The sequence below is a fragment of the Patiria miniata genome, unplaced genomic scaffold, assembly GCF_015706575.1.
Source record: "Patiria miniata isolate m_02_andy unplaced genomic scaffold, ASM1570657v1 HiC_scaffold_3, whole genome shotgun sequence".
Taxonomy (NCBI): domain Eukaryota; kingdom Metazoa; phylum Echinodermata; class Asteroidea; order Valvatida; family Asterinidae; genus Patiria; species Patiria miniata.
Genome location: NW_024037069.1, coordinates 36,280,079 through 36,304,540, shown reverse-complemented (window position 1 = coordinate 36,304,540; position 24,462 = coordinate 36,280,079). Strand labels below are relative to the sequence as shown.

General features: G+C 40.1%; 1 protein-coding gene across 1 annotated transcript; it reads left to right on the top strand.

Annotated features, from left to right (window-relative positions):
• Positions 1 to 39: 39 nt before the first annotated feature.
• On the top strand, positions 40 to 23,870 carry LOC119737429 (DNA-directed RNA polymerase I subunit RPA1-like). The gene is made up of 35 exons (XM_038211781.1): positions 40 to 150; positions 1,789 to 2,008; positions 2,196 to 2,323; positions 2,860 to 3,088; positions 3,320 to 3,580; positions 3,954 to 4,195; positions 4,412 to 4,756; positions 5,430 to 5,570; positions 6,542 to 6,762; positions 7,099 to 7,231; positions 7,931 to 8,014; positions 8,397 to 8,535; positions 8,743 to 8,857; positions 9,366 to 9,558; positions 9,895 to 10,071; positions 10,602 to 10,721; positions 11,315 to 11,445; positions 11,964 to 12,129; positions 12,562 to 12,762; positions 13,293 to 13,391; positions 13,851 to 14,036; positions 14,175 to 14,365; positions 14,660 to 14,927; positions 15,500 to 15,594; positions 15,926 to 16,055; positions 16,645 to 16,694; positions 16,891 to 16,948; positions 17,132 to 17,241; positions 17,702 to 17,895; positions 18,793 to 18,956; positions 19,330 to 19,410; positions 20,259 to 20,417; positions 21,702 to 21,812; positions 22,483 to 22,675; positions 23,072 to 23,870. Exons 2-35 carry the CDS (start codon positions 1,840 to 1,842, stop codon positions 23,170 to 23,172), a joined length of 5,385 nt encoding a protein of 1,794 aa, XP_038067709.1. The 5' UTR covers positions 40 to 150; positions 1,789 to 1,839; the 3' UTR covers positions 23,173 to 23,870.
• The last annotated feature ends 592 nt before the right edge of the window (positions 23,871 to 24,462 follow it).

Here is a 24,462-nt window from a genome sequence, read left to right as displayed (position 1 = left end):
AGGGGGCGCTATATACACGTGCATTTATCGTACCGGAGACACCATGGCGTCCATGCGTATCACGAAATGTCACTTTTCGGTGATAAAATCCAGTCCAGAGGGTCTTTAATTTTAAGTACAAGTGCTGTGTAATTACCATTTCAAGTAAAGGTAATCATTTAAAATGGCTTGCCAGACAGGCTATTTTTGTTTTCTTTTCTTATTCTGAATGAGATCCACTGCACTTTGCATGCGATATGCAGTGCCACACTCACTGCTGGCCAGGCCAGGGCATGAGGGTGACCGTAAAAATTCTGCTAGATCATGCACTTGTGCTACTGCTAGATTTAACAAAATCTGCTAAATCACCTATTATTACACAAAATACATTATAAACTCTATGCTCAAATGCAGAGTGCATAGTTAGCAGATGTTACTTATGAAATTTCCTTTTAAGTTATTTCCTTCAAAAAATTCAATTAAAAACCAAAATAATTAAAAAATTAAAAAATGTGCACGTGTCTAACCTTAATCTGGCTCGCAATGTCTAAGGAGTAAGGTACTTTATTGTCATAATGTAATCTGGTAATACACGGCATGCATCAGGGAACCTCAAATTGAAGCTTTCTCAAAACTAATCTCAACTATATGTTTCAAATCCCCTTGTATTCTGTCACTTTGACCTTTGTCAGTGTCAGATTACAAATTTTTCTGAATTCTGCTGGAAATCTGAAAAAAAAATTATTTGTTCTGTTAAATTTTCTGTCAAACTCTTTTTTTTTTCCCTCCCAAAAAATCTTCAAATTTAGCCGAAATTTGGCTAAAACAATGACCCTGCTGCTAGATGGCACTGCTACAGTGCTGCTAGTACTTAGTAGTAACAGTGTATGTGTATTGGCAATTAGGGGGGCCGGGGGAGGGGGTGGGAGAGAGGCGGGCTGGGGGAAAGAGATTCATTACCCAAATGGGGGAGGGGGGTGGGTCCTAGCCGACGGCATCTGGCCGTACAGTGCTATCGCAAGCTCTGTACTCAGAGCTTGCGATAGTACTGTATGGCCAGATGCAGTCGGGCTAGGTGGGTCCCTCATCATTTTCTAGAGGAGGATAGGGAAAAAATGTTGCAACCTGACGTCACTTTTTTCTTTATCATATGGATATGCCTATCATCTCAATAAAGGTTAGTCAAATGAGTCACTGCAGAAATGTTAAAAAGACATGAATCTTGGATTGAGAAACATTTTCAATTTTGTTAGGAAATACTTGTTAGGAAGTGGCATCTGGATACTACATGTACATTCTTTCATGACTTTCCAAGGATAGGTCATATATATACATGATATAGGAGCTGGAGAGAATTAATCTAAACTTCATTTAATTTTATGTTGGTGAACAGTCTACTTTGCCTATATATAAAAAATGAAGATTTCTTCCTAAAAAAAAAAATAAGCACACATCCCTAAAAGTAAAAGTGAAAGGAAATTTCCCTAACGTCAGGCTAGACTGAGATATTCAGGGCATAAAGCAAGATACAGAATCACCTCACCAAGCTAGAGAGTGTGGCATAGTGATAATGTATGAATATGTCAGGCGCAATTGATGGATCTTCACTATCAGTATCTGTCGATCCTGTAGGAAATATCAGACTTTATTTCCCTTTTAGGCTGTTTTGTAACAATCCTCCATGGGCCATGAACTAGGCTGATTGATGGTGGCACGATCGATTGATGAGTGTGACCGATTGCATAGATCGACCGATCACGCCAAACGATTACACTGCACAGGATAAAGCACTTGTTCATTTCTTTACAGAGAAGCAAAGAAGTTCATCACAGTGAGGATTTAAAAGCAACATCATAGACCATGTCGGCTTTCAGGAACAAGATCGCCAACAAGCGAATGCAGAGTGTGACCTTCTCATCCTATGGAAGTCCAGAGCTTCGTCATCTTAGTGTCAAGGAGGTCACAAAACCAAGTTCATTTGATGAGTTAGGTCATGCAACCAATGGTGGACTCAATGATCCAGTTTTCGGTAGGCACCAGTTATGTTATCTTTATACAATCATAAATATCTGACAATAACAAACCTAACTCACTTATGGTTGTGAACTAAGGAGTCAACCATTTCACTCAAAAAAGTGTAGTTACTAGACACAAATTTCCAATTTCCAAAAAGTGCTAACTAAATTTTTCTCATGTTCTTCTTCCCTGTCGCGTAGGTCCCTCAGATCGCAATGAACTCTGCAGTACGTGTTTTCTTAGTGCCTTGCACTGCCCTGGTCACATGGGCCACATCAGTTTGCCATTGCCTGTCTTCAACCCACTGTTCTTCAGACTTGTCTTCCAGGTAGGGTTCTCTAACAAAATAGTTTCAGATCTTGCCAGCTGAGTGAGATCCTGTTTTCTTTATTTCTTCACATTCTCTTTATGCTGTATACAAATAATTTAATCCACTAGTCTAGATACCAACACATAATGAAATGTCCATCAATGTGGTCTAAATTAACCCTCTTAGTGGGAAGTCAATATTCAGCAGGTCAGTTTCAGGTGACGGAATATGAGATGTTAAAGTAACTGTGTCACACAGAGAGCCCCTTCACACAAAACAGCACTGTGGAGAGCAATGAAGTGCCGAATCTGCCTGCTTGCCCTGAGCAACACACACACATTTTGTAGGGATTTGAAGCTTACAGTCATCCATACTCCACAGAAGATTACCTCAGAGGAATTTGAAGTGTGGATATTAACTCAGTAGGCAAAAGTGGTTTTGCAAAGCGTTATAAGGGTTGTGAAGTGCAGAAGACTAGGAAAAAGGCCCGGTAAACAAGGTGAATGTTGAAATTAGGCCCTTTTCCAACCCGTTTTTTTCTTTGGCCATTGAAGCTGTTGAGGGCCTCCTGTCTAAAGTGCCACAGCCTCCAGCCGCCTCGCTGGACCATGCAACTCATCAGATACCAGCTGCAAGCCTTGGATCATGGTCTGCTCAGCCTAGCTGACAACATGGCAGACCTAATCAAGCAGACGCTGAATGAGAGCGGAGATGATGAATTTGTCTTGGCTGATACAGTGGGGACTGTCCTAAATGATTGTCTGGCTGCTGCTTTGAAAGAAGGTAGAGTTCTCTTTTAGGAAAAAGTTGTGATCCTAGGTGCCGAGGGCAGACTTCACAGGATGGTACTCCTTCTAGAACACAGATCATTGGTTCTTGTAAAACCACACCAGGAGGGTTTAAGTTGAAAGGAAGGAACTAAGGTATCATTTTCATTATACGTTTGTCAACTCTGTAAATTGACTTGATAACTGTGATTGCAATCATGCTTTGTAATTATCTTCATCACATTAGAGGGGGACCAGCCACGCCCGCAGGCCAAGAGCCGTCATGTCCAGGATCGCCGCCGTCAGCTCATTCAAGAATTCCTCAGACACCACCTCCTACCTAGAGGCCGCAGATGCTACATCTGCAAGGCCCAGTTGCGAGAAATGCGCAGTGAACGCAACGTACGTATCCTGACCAAGACAGGCTACAAGAAGAACAATCTGCAGATGATCTTCATCTCACCACAGGAGGCTAGAACACACCTGCGCAAGATCATGAGGAAAGAAGGTGGGACATTTAGAGATGTTGAAGATCTGATCACATATCATAATGATCATAATAACAAGACACAAGTAATTGCAAGCCAATCGCAAGTCATTACAAGTAAAGCACAAGACATCATGACATCGTAGGTTATTACATAACAATCACAAACCATCACCAGTCATTTTATAAAGAGAAGCACGAGTCATCTTGGTGCAATTTTAATGGCACACCTGGGCAAAAATTATGCTGAGGATTTTTTTTTTGCTATTTAACGTATAACATGATGCATTGCTTGGGACAATGTCTTGTTTTCTTGTTACTTAAATACAATTTTCTGAGCAACAACTTCTACCTTGAAACTCTATGATATTTGGCCGTGTTGCTTCAATAATAGGATCCATTCTTCGATGTCTCTTTGGCATGTTGAATGCCGTGGAGAACGAGGCAGACAATGAAAACTCCCAAGATGTAGAAGGAATCACTGATGACATTCTGCACATCTCGGAGGAGGCAATGGATGAGGCTGAGGAAGACAATGAGATGAAGGAAGATGATAACGATGATGATATCAAACACTCTGCTGCTGATCTGTTCTTTCTGGATCTTCTCCCTGTCATTCCCTCCAAATTCAGACCGGTAAGTTTTGTAAAAATAAAATCAGTTTAGTAGGACTTGAACCCACAACCTCGGGTTTACTGGTGCAGATGTCAATAGCACTAGTACTTGACCACCAATCTGGCCAAAAAAGTTCAAAAGAAGCATACAGCTTAGTGCTGGTAAATTTTATTTCTGAAAGAGAAAAACCAATATAAAATACCTCACTAATGCCTCACTTTTATTGCCTGTTTTTAGGTTCGCATCTTAAAGGACAGAAAATATGACAACCCACAAACAGCTAACTTGTCCAAAGTCCTGAAAGACTGTCAAACACTACGGCTGCTGCTAAGAATTATGGGTCAGGGGGAGGGGAGCCAGCAAAGGGAAGAGCAGCAACAACAGGGGGAGGAGAGGCAGCAAGGAGAAGAACAACAACAGGGGGATGAGAGGCAGCAAGGAGAAGAGCAACAACAACAGGGGGAGGAGAGGCAGCAAGGAGAAGAGCAACAACAACAGGGGGAGGAGAGGCAGCAAGGAGAAGAGCAACAACAACAGCTGGAGGAAGATAGCAAGTTTAGAATGCAAGAATTCATTGACAAGGTAGGTACTGTATTGGTAGAAGTTGCCCCCTGAGGACGGACAGAGCACACTCTCCAAATCTTTTAGTTCTACACTCGACCAACCGGTTCTTTTCAGACCCACACTTCTTTCAAGAAGAGATTTGTTTCCACATTGTGTTACCCGCATTTTTTCTATTTTATCTCATCTGCCATGCAAAGCTTCAAGCCAATAATAATCACGAATATATAGCAGCAAAATCACACTTGCCCAGTCATTGATGTAAGTCACATGTCAAGCAAAACTCAATTCGGATTTTTTTCCCCATAATTTACTTGTTTGTTTTTAGTTGTTCTTGTTTTTTAATTCTTTCTGGTATTTCAACTGAGGATTTCTCAAGAGTGTACGTTTTGCACAGAATCCCGAAGGAAACCTAGGGAGAAATGTTTAGTTTTAGAGTCGGGAGGAAAACCGTAGAAGAATGTACCAGGGTAATCCCACACAGTATATTAAACAGGGACTGTAAAACTTGTATGTCGGGATTAGTTTCAAATTAAAACTGCTTCTGAAACCCTTGTCTAGAATTACTGTCTTAGTCTTCATTCATTGACACTAGACTGACATTAGACATAGCTGCAGCCCTGGCTGTCCATCTTAGACACGGCCTTATATTCATAAGTTCAATGAATTTTGTCATTTTCATTTCCATTTGTAGAGGGTATTAGGATCAATTCCAGGCCACACCAATGCAGAGAAGCTACAGAATGCCTGGGTGGCATTGCAGAATCATGTCAACGTTGTTGTGGACAGTAACTTGGACAAATTGTCACGTGACAAGCTGCCGGGAATCAAACAGGTAAATTCCATGTTATGCAGACAATCCAGAGTTGCGAAGAACCAAATTATTCCCAAGATTGAAGTTAGCTTTTATGTTGGAAGAACACCTACAGGTGAAAGGTCAACTGTTGGAGTCATTGGGAATGACTCCAGAGTCCAGTCAATAGAAACTTAGTGCATAAAGCTTTTTCTGTCTGAAATTAAATTGTACTTTTGTCAACTTAAGTCAATCTCAATGCGTGTTAATTCAATGGCAAATTTTAGTCAATATCCGCTTACACAGCAAGCATCTATGATATGTGCGCGGTTTCAGCAATTAATTATGCAAAACAAGACTGCGTCTTGACCTCCAGATTCTGACAGCTCAGCGGGCGCCTTCTATTAGGTCTCCTGTAACTCAGTGTTGTATTTAAAAAAATATAGCAGCCAAATTGACCAATCCACAGCTAAGTCTACATTTCTGCTTGAATGATGTCAATCACCAGCTCGAAATGATGTCACAATTTCTAAAGTCGATTCCAATTGGCTGGCGCGCAGGGTCGCATAAAATTTGCATGCTCACATAATATATCAGACGTTGTTACCAAGCAGGCTCTGTTGAACAACAGATGATACTCATACTAGCTAAATAACAGGCGTTTATTAAAGTAAGCCATCAAACATGGAAACCAAAATTAACACATGTTTTGAAACCTTGCTTTTGAGAATCAAGCTGAATTAAATTGATAAAATAAAGCAACTAAAAAAAACCCTGTTCTGCATGTGACTCATCGGGCAGGCTGTAACTGGAATCAAACGAAACTAGGGTTTTTTTTTTTAAATGAAAACAATTTGGCTTCAAAATGGATCAAAACCAAAACCAACTGTACAGCTTCACACCAGCAACATTGATAGCAATATTACGGACCATATTATGTTCAATGGCCCCTAGTTAGTTTAGAACTTATACACATAATAAACACATTGTCGGATTGTCCATTTTTTCCTTAGTTACTTGAGAAGAAAGAAGGCCTGTTCCGCAAGCACATGATGGGCAAACGTGTCAACTACGCGGCACGTTCAGTCATCTCCCCAGACCCGTACATCAACACGGATGAGATTGGTATCCCAGAAATCATTGCTAAGAAGCTGTCCTATCCACAGCCTGTCACCGACTGGAATGTCAGAGAGCTACGAGAGGCAGTCATGAACGGACCCAACCAGCATCCAGGGTAAATTGGCTCTTCATTTGCTATGGGGAGGGAAGGTTTTATTCTTCAAAATGCATTTTCTTATCTCAGATTTGGACAGGTTGGCATTTCCCAATCTGAAGTGTTCTGGAGTGGTATGGCAATACTGCGTTCTCTAGAATTTCATTTTTTTTTCATTCTTGACTTTATTACTATTCTAATTCTGCATTTGGATCGCTGGGCTATAGCCGGCAATTATACATTCGTCTAGTACCACTTCCTATAGACCATGTTCATCTTTTTTTCCAGTCAAAATCATTTGGATGGGGCATTACTCAGATTTTTCACTCGGTTTGTCTTTGCCATCTTTGTTTTCAGGGCCTTACTGATTGAGAATGAAGATGGTAGTCAGATGAGACTGAGTGCTGGGAATCCATCACAACGTGAGGCAGCAGCCAAACAGCTCCTGGTCCCTAAGAACATCCATCATGGCCCTAACTCACAGAAAAAGGTGCGATTAGTCACTCTTATTATATCATAAAATAGACTAGTCTTTAGCATGGCAGATCAGGGTGCTGTAATGATGCAGTTTTAGGGGTAACAGCTGGAATCAAAGGTTTATATCAATATAAATTTACAGGTTGCTGGAAATCAAATTATATTTTTAGATCCTAGTAAAGTTAGTAAATTCAGTAAACAGCTTTTGTACCCAGGAAGACTGATTTGCAGATATGAGTATTACTGAAAATGTTGCTTTCCTTTACATCTTTACTGATATGATTTATGTGATATGCAGAATGCCATGGTCCATTTGTTACGTTGTTTGGCTCATGTACGATGATACGTGGGTTTGAACCCTGCCAGGAACACGGTGTTTGTGCCCTTGGGCAAGACACTTAACTACAATAGCCTCTGTCCACCCAGGAGTATACATGTATGGTGCCTGTGAGGGTAGAGGACCGAATGTGTCCTGATATCGGCTGCTGCATGGTCTCGTGGCCTGATGAACGGGGAAATAATTGTATAAAGTACTTTGAGATTGTTGATATGATGGAAAGCACTATAAAAGCATTACAGTTTATTTATAAGCATTACAATTTATCTTTCTTAAAAAAATCTAACGTAAAGTAGTTATTTGGTATAAGAGTTTCATTTGGACAGGATTCATTTTCTGAGTGTTTATGCATGTTATTTTTTTCCAATTGTTTAGGTGCACAGACACATACGTACAGGAGATATTGTACTGTTGAATCGCCAACCTACACTACACAAGCCCAGTATCATGGCACATAAGGTACTAATACCGACCAACATTCAGATTGAAGACTTTCAAGTTACTTTGAGGCCAGGTTCCCTGAACCTTATGTAAAACCTCACAAGTACAGTTTTCAGCAATTCTGAGTTCAAACTTCACAATATTTAACTGTACTTTTTCCATGTTTCCAGACACTTGTAGAATAGGTGTTCTAAATTTCATTGGATATGTCTTTTGACAAAATCGATTATTTGAATTGCATCTAATGACTTATCTGACAGTAAATTGTGGAGCTGTTAAGAGCAACTAGCCTGATTAATGAAATCTTTGTCGTTAATCTAAGTCCCTATAAGTGACTGGGAATGGCACCTACTGTACTTCTGAAAGAAAGTTGTATTTCTATCTGGATTCTTCCTCTCAGGTCCGTGTGTTACCTGGTGAGAAAACACTGCGTCTGCACTACTCAGCATGCAAGACATACAATGCTGATTTTGATGGAGATGAAATGAACGTACACTTTCCCCAGAATGAGATTGGCAGAGCTGAAGCACTCACTATTGGTAGGTCAATAGACAAAATAGAAAGTAATTAAAAATAGGGAAATGAAGTCAATATTTCAGAAATCTCCAAAACTGATGTCAATCATTATTGCTTCTTCCTTAAAAACATTTTCAAGAAAAGATGCTGTCATTCATGCTGAATGTTTGAGATGACTTTTCACATCACCATGACTACAAGTCCGTTGTTTGGTTTTGTTTCCTTGGCAGCCAATACCAGCGAGCAGTACCTAGTGCCCAAGGATGGTACTCCTCTAGGAGGATTGATCCAAGATCACATGGTAGCTGGTGTCAAGATGACAGTCAGGGGAAGGTTCTTCAACAGGTAACAACTTGCATCTTGGACCAATAACTTCCAACTACATCTAGGTTGACTGGTACCACTCAAGATAGACTGGTACCACTCAAGATAGACTGGTACCACTCCGGATAGACTGGTACCACTCAAAATAGACTGGTACCACTCAAGATAGACTGGTACCACTCAAGATAGACTGGTACCACTCAAGATAGACTGGTACCACTCAAGATAGACTGGTACCACTCAAAATAGTCTGGTACCTTTTAGGTGGGCTGGTACCCCTCTAGGTCAACTAATACCCCTTTACATTGTTTGGAACCGCTTTAGGTGAACTGTAACCCCTCTAAATAGACTGATACCTTTCTGGAGTGACTGTTACCCATTCGCATGGATCAGAACCCATTATGGTGGACTGGTACCCTTTTCAGGTGGTTTGCTACCCTTTGGATACAGGAAACACAACCATCTTTGTGCCAACACATTCCATGATTTCTCAGGCTTGTAACAGTTTTTTGAACATTTTTTTTTCCAGAATGGACTACCAGCAACTGGTCTTCAATGCTTTGACAGATCACCCACGAGAGGTTCGTCTTCTCCCACCGACCATTATGAAGCCTGCCCAGTTATGGTCAGGCAAGCAGGTGATATCTACGCTGCTACTCAACGTGATTCCTGAGGACACACCGGCCATCAACTTCAAGGGCAAGGCTAAGATTGGCAGCAAGGTGGGTAGATGGGTTGATGGGTCAACCTGATTCCTGAGGGCTCGCAGCCCATCATTCTCAAAATGTTCAAAATTAACAAGTAGGTCCTTTGCAGTTGGTTTCCTTGAGGAAAAAGTGTAATCTTCATAAAATGTTGCCATAACTTTTGAGAGTCAAAACCTCTGATATCTTACACTGCTTTCTTGCGTTACAAGAAAACATTGTGCTGGTCAGGTGTCTGTTGGAATGCCTTGCGTGGTCTTGTGATATAGGGAGTAAAGGCAGTTTGGCACATGATCTTTCTTAAGGTGTTCAAGTCAACTTCATATCCTCGTATCTTCATATCTTCTTTTTCAGTCTTGGTCTTGGACCAACCAAGAAGCTCGTACCCCTATCGGTGGCGGTACACCCCTGACAGGAATGTCAATGACAGAGTCGGAGATTATTGTGAGGGGTGGGGAGCTGGTATGTGGGGTTCTGGACAAGGCTAATTATGGAAACACCTGCTATGGGCTAGTGCACTGCTGTTTTGAGGTATGTACATCAATATACTCAAAGTTGAACAAGGGTTTGAACCTGTTGTGACCTCTGGATTGCCATTCCAGTGCTCTACCAACTGTGCTATCCATCCTTATGTTGGCGGCTCCCAGTTTTCAATGTCGTTGTTCAAGGGATCATAAATCTGTATATACCATGTGGTAGAGCACTGAAACGACAATCCGTTCAAACCCTGCTCCAGTTAATTTCTTTGTCCAACTTTGAAAAAAATTATTATAATGCACCTAGTCAGTTTCCATTTGTGGTTTGTGAAACAATAAATAGATTTAATTAAAGTCACTTTTTTCTATAAATTGCTTCAGTTTTGGACACTGATAATGTCAGATTTGAATCTACCAGGTAACTGTCTGGAAGCTTGTCGGTCAGGTCGCAACATCATTGACACTAGCAAGGGTGGATTCTGGTTCCACATCTCCCAAGGTTGGCTTTAAAATTTGTTTTCAGATACTCTAAGAAAAAAAAGTTTTTCTCTGTAATTTTACTGAACCTTGTTTGTCTATTTACAGTTATACGGAGGACAAGTCGCTGGTGAACTGTTGAGTTGTCTTGGGCGATTGTTTACAACATTCCTGCAGCAATTCACGGGATTCACACTTGGCGTTCATGACATCCTTGTCACAGAAAAGGTAAAACATTAAAGTGTTGTTACTGTTAAATAGAAGATGGTTATTTGTACTGTACATTCTTTTCATAAGTATGACAAAGAATTGTCCCTTAATATGTCATTACCAAGCTTGAACTGTGTTTATTGGCTTCAGCTGATTAACTGCTTTTAGATATTTGTCATCATTAAGCTTGTTTGTCAGTCTCAAGCCAAAAAAAAGCTTTTTATATTTATGTTTGTGTGTACAAAAATGGTTTTCATCGATTAGAGTTCATCACAATTTTTACAGTTGCTAACTGTTGAGAATTTTGACATGTTGTGCTTACTTGACCTAATTTGAAGATTGCAAGGTCGTTTTCCAGCATTTAGGAATTTACGTTATTAGTGGCCAACTCATGAAGTAGAATGCACAGAAATTAGCCAAGTCCATGAAATATTCGCTTAGCAAAAACAACTTTCCAGCCAAAATGTTCTTGACTGATTTTTGTTAAACACATAAATTTGTACAGCACTATTTTCTATTTTTTCAGTTCCTTGAATTGGGACATAGTCTGATCAAAGCCTCACTTTTAATAATAGTTCTCTTTATCTTTTTTATTCTATCCTTTTCTCCAGGGCAATTCCAAAAGGAGGAAGTTGATGCGTAAGGCTAGTGGGATTGGGCCCGAGGTTGTATCCAGTGCTCTGGATGTGGAGGACCCCGGCGATTTGACTGCACTGAAGGACAGATATGAAGAAGCGCACAGGTTGGTGACAAATTGAAACTTTCAAAGATGGATTAAGATGAAGTTCATTATGCACATTTTTCTGAATGAGCTGATCGGCGTCTCTGATTGGATGAGATAAGCATTTTCACTTGGAGAGTCATAACTGGTTATGACATACCTGGTGATAAACTCTTGGGCCAATTCCTACTCTATGTATATGTTAGTGCAGAGTGAATTTGTCACAAAATATTTACATTGATGTTCACCAGAATTAAAAACTGTCCAACTTCTGCTAATTCGCGACACAAACAGACCCATTGCATCACAGCCGTAATTATTTGAGGTGCATGCATTTTTTTTGTTGGGTACGTTCATTGTTACTGAATTAAATTCCTAAAAACACCTCAAAGATGGCTGCTGAATGGGAAGGGTCTATATAAATTTGCATTCCTGTTCACTGTCAGGCTGAGTATGATTCAGCCTTCATGCACTACCACCTGCTGCAGACTGATTAATTAATCAGACAAATCCACCTGTTTTGTCACTTCTTTTAACAGGAAATTTGACGACACAGAATTGCGTGAGATTGACCTCAAGATGAAGGGACAAACAGACAGATTCACTAATGAGATCAGCAATGCTTGCCTGTCTAAAGGACTAGAGAAAGAGTTTCCTGATAACAATCTGCAGCTCATGGTGCTGTCTGGGGCCAAGGGATCACAGGTAGGCCGTGATTACAACGTTTTCGTTGTCTGCAAGGATCGAAATATCAGGTCCTTAACATTATGACTTGTATATTTCATGTCCACCCAATCAGTTTGAAGCAGCTATTGCTTCAAATTTATACTTTCTTTTGTTCAAAACAGTCTTTCTGTGGCAGGCTTATTCCAAGATAGCGTGTGAGCGGATCCCACAAACTGAATCTAAAGGACATTTGTCACTTTCCATGTGCATTAGAAAGAGCATATCAGCATTTGATTTAGGCATATCACTCAGTTTGACATGTTGTCTGTAGAGATTGTATGATTGCATAATATACACAATGAGAACAGGTTATCAACTACCCGAGTTTCCAACTACTAGTTATTTGTACACCACAAAGATACTGCTCTGTTTAACTAACAGTTGACGCTAACACTTTTGCTTGCCATACAGGTCAACTGTATGCAGATCTCCTGCCTACTGGGCCAGATTGAATTGGAGGGGCGTCGTCCACCTCTCATGGCCAGTGGGCGGTCTCTGCCATCCTTCTTACCCTATGATCCTTCCCCTAGGGCTGGTGGCTACGTGGATGGACGGTTCCTGACTGGTATAAGACCACAGGAGTATTTCTTCCATTGTATGGCCGGCAGAGAGGTAAGCATGTTCCTCCCTTTAAAACAAAGGAAATAGGACATGCAGGCTAAGAATTTTGCTGAACCCAGCAGATTTCAATGGAATCCTAACAAAATTCAACGAACAGTTGAAAAGGGTCGTTTTGATCACCATGATGGTCGACCAGACCAACATTTCACAGTGCTTAATTTTTGTTGGAATCTACTTGGTTAATGGTTAATTTATAACTGCCTAAACTGTCTTGTTTTCCATCTTGTATTTGATATAATAAATTTCATTTCAATTCTAACAACTCTCAAGTCAACAAAATCCACACCCAGGTTGGAGTATTTTAATGGATTCATGATTGCAGACTTGAGTCCCAGACACTATGAACATTTACATCGGGTTTGATGTCAGTATTTTTTGGTGGACGTACATATATTGAATTGTGAAAGATTCAGGAAGGCTGTTTTGGAAAATGTTTGGGGTTTTTTTAGATTTTTTTTCTGTTTTAAAGGATTACAATTTGTGAACACTTTGTGAATTGATGTTGTTTGTGTTCATTGCAGGGTCTGGTAGACACTGCAGTCAAGACAAGCAGAAGTGGATACCTCCAACGTTGCATCATTAAACACTTAGAGGGCCTTGTGGTGAACTATGACCTCACTGTAAGTTAACTCTCAAACATGCTATCATTAATCACCTAGGGAGCCTTGTGGTGAACTCTGACCTCACTGTAAGTTAACTCTCAAACATGGTATCATTAAACACCTAGGGGGCCTTGTGGTGAACTATGACCTCACTGTAAGTTAACTCTCAAACATGGTATCATTAAACACCTAGGGGGCCTTGTGGTGAACTATGACCTCACTGTAAGTTAACTCTCAAAAATGGTATCATTAAACACCTAGGGGGCCTTGTGGTGAACTATGACCTCACTGTAAGTTCATAAGTGAAATCTTGAAACAAAACTGAAGCCTTTCAAGGAATTACTCTTCTTCCCTTTCTGAGTGCTTATGTTTAGTAAGTGCTCGAACATCCAATATCAAAAAAACAATATCTTCCTGATGCAAAAAAAGTCCATCTTACAAGATAAAATTCCTTTTATTTTTGGAATCATCATCCAGGTTCGTGACAGTGATGGCAGTGTGATCCAATTCCGTTATGGTGAAGATGGGCTAGACATTCCTAAGACACCTTTCTTGAAGGAAGACCAGTTCCCATTCCTGCTAGATAACAGCGCTGCATCGCTGGGCAGAATGTACAAGGCGGAGGACTGTGATGCAACATCAGCCCGCAAACTGCAAAAACAGGTATAATGATTAAGAAATGCTGATATGGGGAAAAAAATTCCTAACTGAAAATACTGTTATTTATATATTATTATATTGTCAAACTATGATATTTGAATTGAATGAAACCATGTATGCTTGAATTTCTTTGATTTATAGGTTGACAGATGGGTCAAGAAGAATGACACCTTTAGGAGAACGGAACGTTGCTCTCCTTTCCTCAACTACTCAACCAAGAAACTGGGCGTGGTCCTTGAAGACAGAGCACAGAGAGGAGAGGGCGGGGACAAGGACATCACTGTGAGGGAGGAACTTGTCAATCTGTGGAGGGAAGCAACAAACAAAGCCAAGTAAGAAAGGAAAAATACTGGTTCCTTAATGGGAGCAATTCACCATAAAGTGCACCACGTAGAGATTCAAAAGAGATGCATTTGTTGAAAATTTGTCCTTTTTTTAAGGGTTGGTTTGGTTTGGTTTGAATATCTCATTCTGTATGTCTGTTTGCTGAGTTGTTTAGGTTTTTCATTTTAATTTGCAGGAAGTTTTTAATAGTCTGTATTTCTTCAAATTCTGTTTGTCCTGGTCTAACCAAATGGATCATATTCAAGGTGAGGGATGTTTATTTTCCTTATTCAAATTCTCAGGTATGCTAAGAACACCAGTCGCTGCCCCGAGCCTGTCCACTGCAAACTCCGGCCAGACATACAGTTTGGTGCCATCTCGGAGAAACTCAACGCCATCATGGAGGATTATCTTAGCAACACAGGGGTGCAACACCTAGAGAAATGCAGGAGCAGTGATGATGATGATGATGATGTGACACCAGAGGAGGGATTCCGTCGGTTGTTGTTCTTGAAGTACCGACGGTCACTGTGCCAGCCAGGGGAGGCTGTGGGGCTGCTGGCTGCTCAGGTGGGTGGAAAAATGACGTCATTGCCATTGTCATTATGGTGATAACGATAGCATTGGTGACATTGCATGAATGAATACTACTGGCTGAACAGCTGAATAAAGAATGACGTCATACCTTTCATTATGATCATGATCAAAGGGACAGTTGGGACATGATGACAATCACGTTAACAATTTCTGATGAGTTGATGCTAGTTAATATACCCGGGATGGATTCAGTAATTATTACACAGGCTACCATGACAGGTTTATAAATGATGTCACTGTCATGGTCATTCTCTTTGTAGTGACACTGATGACAAAGATGGGTCTCTGTTGGTCACTCTGCCGGCCATGGAAGGCTGTGTACTTGCTTGCAACTGACAGATGTTAAAATCATGTCAATGTCACAATAGCCTTAATGTCAATGAGAATGGTGTCCTTACATTTTGGGGACAATTAAGTCATGCAGTTGGAGCAAAGAATATAAAGCACCATGTCTGTCAAAAAAATCTCCATCAGAACTTCACTGTTGAATTTTTCAATGTCATATGTCATTGTTGCTCATATTTCATATTTGTTTTATTTTTTAGTCTATTGGTGAGCCATCCACCCAGATGACCCTGAACACCTTCCATTTTGCTGGCCGTGGAGAAATGAACGTCACTCTGGGAATTCCAAGACTTGTGTGAGTGAAACATCTTTCATTTTTTTGGTCTGAGCACATCTTTGTTGTTAGTAAAACTACTGAATCTTACTGTAAAAGACTCCTGCCTGTCAAACAAATGGTGCTTATTGACCAATCAGATCATGACTTTTGGTCAGGTGACCACAGTAGCTTGGTCAAATTTGATCACAAGCATTGTGGGAAATGGCTAAATCTGGAATGGTACATTCCACCCTCTGTATGAAGTCTTGAAGTGTGTCCAACCTTTCAAATTCTGACTTTGATATTGTGAAATGCAATGTGTCACTGACGCTAGATGAATAAGTTAAAAAAATTCCCGTTTTTGTTGCAGAGAGATCCTAATGGTTGCTAGCGCTAACATCAAGACTCCCAGAATGGATGCCCCACTACTTGTCACATCTCATGCCAGGAAGCGAGCAGCTAGACTCAAGAAGAGACTGACCCGGGTGGTTCTGGCCCAAGTATAATCATTGTTAACTCAGTCGCAAAACATTGAAAAACAAGTTTAGATTCCGCAATATGTTTATCCTTGCTGTGGTTTTCCCTGACCCGATCACAAATTTAATAAAAACGATGCTAATTATTAAAAGAGAGATGTTTGCAGATAGTAACAACCTCAATTTATTATCACAATTATTCATCAAAACTAGTAATGTTGTTTTGAAATCAATTTGGCAAAATTCAGGTTTTGAGCCTTAAACAGTAAAACTGCTGCTTCAGCGCCTCACTATGAGCTCCGTGCGCCGACGAAAGAGGGCGCCCTTTTACCTAGCAACGACGTCCCATGGGTGGGACATTTCGCTGGTTGACGCGCACCGTTCCTTGTGTGTGACGCACGTACACCAGGGGATTTGTACTATGTACACGCAGTGGCCGCGCTTCGCGGCGAATGAATTGCAGTCGGGCAAGATGGCATCGGTCGGTCACCCCCAACTGTACTCTCTTTGCCGGTGAGGGGGTACTTGTGAATGGAGCGGATATAAACTAAATAGTTAGTGTCAGAATGATCGTTAAAATGATGATTTTTTCCCCCCATTTTTCATCTTTCAGGTGATAGAAGATATTCACGTTTATGAATCCTACCAGATAGTCAGTGCCATGTAAGTACTGTATCAGAATCGAGAACTCTCTTCAGAACTAGAGTGCAGGATCTTGTGTACAAAATATTTCTTTTATTCCAAGATAATCAAGTTGACAAAAGATTGACCCATCCTTATTGTATGAGATATATTTTACCAATCAGTAGTGATGTAGTGGGTGGTATTTTAACATCGTAGATATTTCTTTTTCTTTTAGGGAGCAGTTCCGACTTTTCAAGATTCGATTCAACTTCCTCCCACATGCTGAATACAAGGTGTGTCTCCATCATAGCTTGCAAGACTTTATAAAAAAAACCTATAATATGACATTTGTCTCAAGATTCTTTGAAAATTACAATTATCACTCCTGTCTCCTCATTCCTACAAAGTAAAAGTGGCTTGGCTCTTCCTTTCTCATCCATCAAATAATCCTTCAGTATGTTCCATTTTGTTTGCAGGATGAGTATTATGCAGACCCTGCAAGCATCTTGCATTACGTGGAGACGCGATTCCTCAAACGTCTGTCTGAGAGCATCAATAAAAAGACCAGAGACCTGAAAAAAATTCTGTAAGCTACAACGTAATTCGTCCTTCACTAGAGTGCATTCTGCCTTCATCTCAATTCTTGGATGTAATTTAAATCTATTGATATTGGTCAAGACAACTAGTAATAGGCGATGTTTGGAAAATAAGTACATAAAGCTTGCCCATCTGAAAACAAACAATCTGTTTGGGTCAACCTGAGTTGCTACTTTATTATTATTATTACTAATACATGTATGTATTATTATTAAACAAAACAACTCAGGTAGAGTGGGAAAAGTGCAAGCACTATAAGTTGCTTTACAGCAACCCCAACACACCTGAAGCGTCGGCGAAAAAAACAAAAACCATCAAGAGACAACAATCAACATAAAGAACGAGAAAACAAGAACACGTGTATATGCGACCATGGAAAGCCAATCTGAAATGGCTTGTGGTCTCCAATTTCCTTTCACCCTAATCCTATTTTCTCACCTCCCCCTTAGATTGGTAAACAATGCCAAGGCATCCAATGAGACTGCAGCTGGAGATGATTCAACGAATCAGGAGGAACCCATGGAGCCAGTTACTATGGAGATAGAGGAAGATACCATGTCGGATGATGAAGAAGGGGATGATAGTAAGGAGGAGCAAGAATATGAAGAAGAAGGAGAAGGAGAAGAAGAAAACCAGTCCTCGGGTAAGACATAAAAAGTGGAAATTCAAGAACAGACTTGGGTCTACTTTCATTTAGCTGATTGGCAGAAAACGTTGCTTAGGTAGTCTATTTGCTTAGCTGGGTACCAGTCACAAGCAATATACATTGCATGACACTTTGGCTGGTAACCTGCTGGTGCTAAACATATAACTTACGTGCATGGCCCATTTCTTTGCTTACTAGCTCTTTGAATTTGGACCCTGGGTCAAAATTCACAGCTCTGCTAACCACGGAATTCTGCGCTTATGATCACAATTCTCTGTTTAGTGATCGTAAGCAGTGTTGCAGTCAAGTCCATCACAAGTCCAGTCACAAGTCCTTTCATAATTCCAGCCACAAGTAATGGAATGAACAATAACAAAGGATGCATTTGTTACAGTTCATTTGAATAGCTACAATTTCCTGCAAATTTGAATAGTTGACTTGACTTGTGATGGACTTGCTGGGACTTTTGCTGGCCTTGTGATGGACTCACTACAACACTGATCTTAAATGATTCAGTGCTCACCCTGTAAGCGCAGAATTCCTGTGACTGTATGTCGGCATGTTCACAAGCAAACATTAATTGCTGACTTGTTAAAATAGGCTTAAAATTCCCTGAGAATTTTCTGTTGCTTACAGTAAGCAGAGCCATGAACTTGGAACCAGATTTGCAGGAAATTGTGGACTTCTCACAAGAGCCACATTTTTGTTTCACATTTATTTACAGAGCAAAATGGTAGAGGGTAGCTCTTTCAGGAAAGAAGGTTGATTTTGTTGTGGGGTCAAAAGTCAGGTTAACTGCTGAAAAAAGAGTGAAATGATTTTTAATAAAACACTTTTTGCAGTTTGCTGTAGGAGCATGATTGATTTGTGAGGTCTTGTGTTTTCATCTCATAGATGAAGAGGAAGGTGAAGATACAGGTAGCCATGGTGACGCAGATGATGCCGAGGATGACGATGATGCTGAACCGGCTGTCACCCAAGTGGAGGACAGTGCCTTGAGCAAGAAACAGAAGATGAAGAAAGGGATTCCTGAAAAAGAGAAGACGGCCAGAATTAATGTAAGCAAATGCTCAAGGAGCTCAGTGGTCACATAGTAAGACATCTGCACTAGTAGAAGGAGGTTAATTGTGGGCTTGAGTCACACCTCACTAAGCTTTGCCATTATGTTTAACAAGCTCTCACCTCCATAGCAGCATCTTAGTGGAAATTTATCCGCATCCATTTTCCACCCCAAAGCAATTAAATACTTCCACACTTTATTAGTACAAGCATTTTACAACACTCCCTCCGTGACTCAAACCTGTATCTGAACTGAATTTCTCCTTGTGATTTTATTATTTTGGCAAAAGGCCTTGTCTTATGAACTTTTAGGAGTTGTTGAGTTTTTTCACGGCTTTAACATATTTTTGTCGTATCTGTTTTTTGTTTCAGGATGCTTTGCAGAGCAGTCCATTCCTAGTTTCTTATGACTTTGATACGGATGAGCAAAGGTGGTGTGAGTTTACTCTCAAGGTAGGTTTTGCCTTCTCTCACAAACGAATAGAATGTGCCAGTCAAGCATATCTTACCACTTGTTTATTCCAGCAGAGCATGGCATGAATTCCTCCTTTTGATATATCCCACAGTTTAACATTTTTGTTATTATATGTATTTAATTTGGGTTAAAATGTTGATTTTTTTTTAATGGTCTGTTACTTCAATTAGCTCTGGAGACCTATTACTGATCCTGTACAGTTGGGTCATAGTTATCAGTTGTCAACATTTAACAATTGTCAGTCGCTATGACATGGAGCATCACCATGGTTGCAGTATGTAAACAGATGACATCATTAATGTGCAAGACAGGATATGGGAGACATTATTGATCTTATTGTAGCGTTTATGTGATGTAATTCATGTGCCATGAGACACAAGTTTTCCCTCTGTGCAAATGGTCATTCTTAGTGAACATCCAGGACCAATGGAAGCACTGTATTCAAAATGCAATGTATTACAATTATCTCCCAATGTGGTTGACTGTAATAGCTCAGTGACATCAGGTCCCAATTTCATTGCGTTGCTAACTGCAGAATTTCATGGGAATAGTTACGGGATGTACGCATGCTCGCGCATAAGCCAAAATATCTCGCTATTCTGTGAAATATGCTTACCATAAGCACAGAATTTTCTGCTAAGTGTAAGCAGAGCCATGGAATTGGGCCCAGTTCAGAGGTTTTTTTCAGCAATTGTATTTACCATCACGACATTCTTTCTATTGATTTCTATTAATTGCTACCAAAAATTCACCTCAAGCAGACAGATAAAAAGTGTTCATGAAGTAGTGATGTACATGACTAGCCTTGCGTGTGATTTTCTCCCAGCTGGAGCTAGCCTACAGTCATCTTGATATGATGTCACTACTACACAGCGAGACACAGCAAGCCGTAGTACATGAAGCAAGGGGAATCTTGAGATGTATTATTGCTGATGGAGACAAAGAAGGGGAGAAAGTACTACAGACTAGCGGGGTCAACCTACAGGTGAGTTAGAACACATCCGGCAGGGGAAGGGGTGAAAAATGTGGGTGGGGTTAGGCACGGAGAATACTTTGCTCTATCATGGCTGATGGAGAGAAGGAGGGGGAGAAACTGCTCCAGACTAGTGGGGTCAGCCTACAGGTGGGTAAGAACACATCCAGCAGGGAAAGGGGTGAAAAATGTGGGTGGGGTTAGGCACGGAGAATACTTTGCTCTATCATGGCTGATGGAGAGAAGGAGGGGGAGAAACTGCTCCAGACTAGTGGGGTCAGCCTACAGGTGGGTTAGAACACATCCGGCAGGGGAAGGGGTGAAAAATGTGGGTGGGGTTAGGCACAGGGAATACTTTGCTCTATCATGGCAGATGGAGAGAAGGAGGGGGAGAAACTGCTCCAGACTTGTGGGGTCAACCTACAGGTGGGTTAGAACACATCCAGCAGGGAAAGGGGTGAAAAATGTGGGTGGGGTTAGGCACGGAGAATACTTGCTCTATCATGGCTGACGGAGAGGAGGAGGGGGAGAAAGTACTACAGACTAGTGGGGTCAACCTACAGGTGGGTTAGAACACATCCGGCAAGGGAAGGGGTGAAAAATATGGGTGGGTTTAGGCACAGGGAATACTTTGCTCTATTATGGCTGATGGAGAGAAGAAGGGGGGAAAACTGCTCCAGACTAGTGGGGTCAACCTACAGGTGGGTTAGAACACATCCGGCAGGGGAAGGGGTGAAAAATATGGGTGGGGTTAGGCACAGGGAATACTTTGCTCTATCATGGCTGATGGAGAGAAGGAGGGGGAGAAACTGTCACAGACTAGTGGGGTCAACCTACAGGTTGGTTAGAACACATCCAGGAGTGGGTGGGGGACTAGAAGGGTCCATGGGGTTAGATGAGTGTTTGAGTTAACAAGTCCAATCACAAGTAAGGTTCAAAGACTAGTCACAGGTCGCGGGAGATGAATGAACATTATAATCGCCTTTGTCGGATTTCATTTTAATAGCTTGTCACTTGACTAGAATTTGGATGATGTGTGATACCTACTTGACGTTTTGATAATGGTGTAAAATAATTTTTTAAAGTGTTTTGCTCTGCTGTGTGGGTGCTTTAATCACTGGGAAAAAATGTCAGAGTTGACAAGTTAAACAACTTTACAAACTGTAAAGCTATAACCACTGTTGATACTTTCAGGTCAGGTTGCATGATGTGTTTTTGGAGCGTTAATCTTCAAATCTCTTTCACTGCAGTTGCAATCAAACTATTTTCCTGCGTTTGTTCCCTTTAAATTCACAGGAGCTGTGTAAACACAACAAGATAGTAGACATTCGTCGATTGTACACCAACAACATTCATGCCATGGCCAATACCTACGGGATAGAAGCTGCATGTAGAGTCATCATTAAGGTACACTACTATTATCATTAACTCCAAAATCCATGGGCATGTTTGCTATGAGCCTTCATGAATCCCTTAACATGCATGAGATTTTTCCGATTTTTGTCTGAAATCAGACTTTTGCATCTGACAGAAAGTCATCATCAGTTTAGAAAGAAATGCATCTTTCAGACTTTTCATCTGATTGACAAACTTGTTTTTAGATTGACCGTCTCATTCCTAGACCAAGTGGACATTAAGGCCCAGGTAAAGTAACAGTGGGTAGGCTTTACCTTGCAGATTCCTTAAAAAACTTTTTGAGTTGGAAAAAAATTGGAGGGTTTTAGTTACAGTACAATAATTTGTCATACAAGCATTTGTCCTGTTTTTTTTTATTGTCATAGTTGACTCAGTAATAGCAATCTGGATGTTCAGAAGTGATGAAAACCAATAGCTTTGTTGAAAAAGTTTAATTTTGCCAACTACTTCCATAAACATGTTCCAAGTTCCCAAGTTAGTTGCACAGGACAATTGCATGCCTACATTTCAATTGTCTTTGTTCACCGGCTCCAACTGTGGATATCAGACTTTAAGCACATTTTGAGATGGTTATAAGACAAGTAGGCATTGAACATAAGTGCTTATCCATTACTAAAAAAATACAACTTAAAGGAAAACAAACTTCTTTTACTCTCTGTAGGAGATCCAAGATGTCTTCAAAGTTTACGGTATCTACGTCGACCCGCGTCATCTGTCCCTTGTGGCCGACTACATGACACTAGAGGGCTCCTACAGACCCTTCAATCGCATCGGATTGGAAGCTAACTCATCACCGCTGCAGAAGATGAGCTTTGAGAGTACCATGCACTTCCTCAAACAGGCAACCACTCAAGGTACGGCTTATTAATTCAAAAGTTTTGGGTTAGTTGTCACCAGGGTCTGAGTTTGTGGTACTGCTGAGCAAAATATTGTTTATTCTTGTAAATTCTTGTAAAAGTTTTTGATGGAATGTTCTTAGACTTCCTTGTGTTGAACTTAAAAGCCAATTCATACTTCAAGCAAAGTGAAGAGTCAAGTGAAATCGTTTTGACAGTGCACAAACATATGAAACTACAATTGTTGGAATTTGTTAGGATGAAATCAGTTTGATTTCATGAGAAATGTTACTCTAACTTGTATTTAGGTCTCTATAAAGCCAATCGTTAGCACAGGTATCAGCGGCAAATCCACTTATTCTATCAAACCAAAGGTAATCCATATTTTTGTTTACATTCCCCCATACTTTCTAGGTGTGTGTGACAGACTACAGTCACCGTCAGCTCGCCTGGTAGTCGGCAGAGTGGTTACCGGTGGCACAGGATGCTTTGATCTCATACAGCCATTGAGGTAGCGAACTTGTTTACTTCCCTGCTTTATATTTTATTAATTGGAGATAAATTGTGATAACCATAGAACTTTGATCTGTTATAATCTGTTATAATTGGAGCATTTGAAACAAATTTACAGGAATTAAATGCCTGCTGTATTTGAACAATCAACAAGAAAGCAAATCCCACCATCTTTTCTATGTTCTGAACTAATTGAAAACTTTGAGCACCGCGATGTGGACTTAATTCATACACTTGTTCAAGTTTTTTTCTTTTTTTTATGATTGGTTTTTGTTTTGATGTAAAGGAAAGCAAAATGGTACAGCTAATGTTATCTGAAGATTTACCCAAAATTATCTTGACCTTACATAAATAATAAATGTTGTGAAATCTAAATTTACTGATAAAATTTGACAAAGCAGTATTGTTTGATATATTTATGTATACATGTACATGTAAGTACACATGAAAGTTCATTCATTTCAGTCGGAACAGAATCTAGTAACAAAATTATAAATTCTAATTAAATGTTTCTGAATATCTTTACTTTTTGAACTAAAAAATAAAGTAACTATCACCAAACAAAAATATAATTGCTTCACGTGCCTCACTCATTTATTCAATTTTCAATACAAAAATCTGCATTTTTGGTAAAATGTACACACTGGAATGTAACAGACTTTGGAATACATAAATAAAGCTGTCTGGTTTTGAAAGAGAACTATTTCAGATAGTCTTTTATACTGCATTTTATTGATACTGAAAACTTTGGCCTTTAACGCTGATACTCAATATGAATCACAAGTCAAGATATTTTATCACATTTACAGTCCCTTGATCAATTTTAGTGTCCAGTTGAAATTGAAATAAGTGAAATATTCACCTCCGTAATTTTTGTTATTACGTGTTTCATTTTTGACCTGCATGATGAATAACCAACATGTCTGGGCAAAAACTCGCTAAACCAATTGATGGGTTGTAAGCAGAATAACTTAAGAAAATGCTGAAGTTTTCAAAGAATTCTGTTTGTGGATTGATCATGTTGTTTTGAAGATTTCTACTGAATTTGGGTTTAAAGGTCAAAGTTCAAGGTAAGGAAAGCAATGCTTACATGTACACTACAAGCAAACAACTTAAAAAAATACTTGACGTAGCAAAGCTAACTTTGGTTTCAGGAATGTCTTAAACATTCATTAAAATTAAACATCACTTTTTGACTTTTTCCCTCTTTTTTTTTTTTTATTAGTCATATGTCATACCTGCCTCAAAAATCCATATTTAGAGCTAAATGTCTTAAGAGTGAAGGACATCTG

Coding starts and splice junctions, on each gene's coding strand:
- LOC119737429 (XM_038211781.1), top strand. CDS start 1,840: ATGTCGGCTTTCAGGAACAAGATCGCCAACAAGCGAATGCAGAGTGTG. Junction 8,536..8,742: donor AGCTGAAGCACTCACTATTG/GTAGGTCAATAG, acceptor TTTCCTTGGCAG/CCAATACCAGCGAGCAGTAC. Junction 14,037..14,174: donor CCCGCAAACTGCAAAAACAG/GTATAATGATTA, acceptor TTTGATTTATAG/GTTGACAGATGGGTCAAGAA.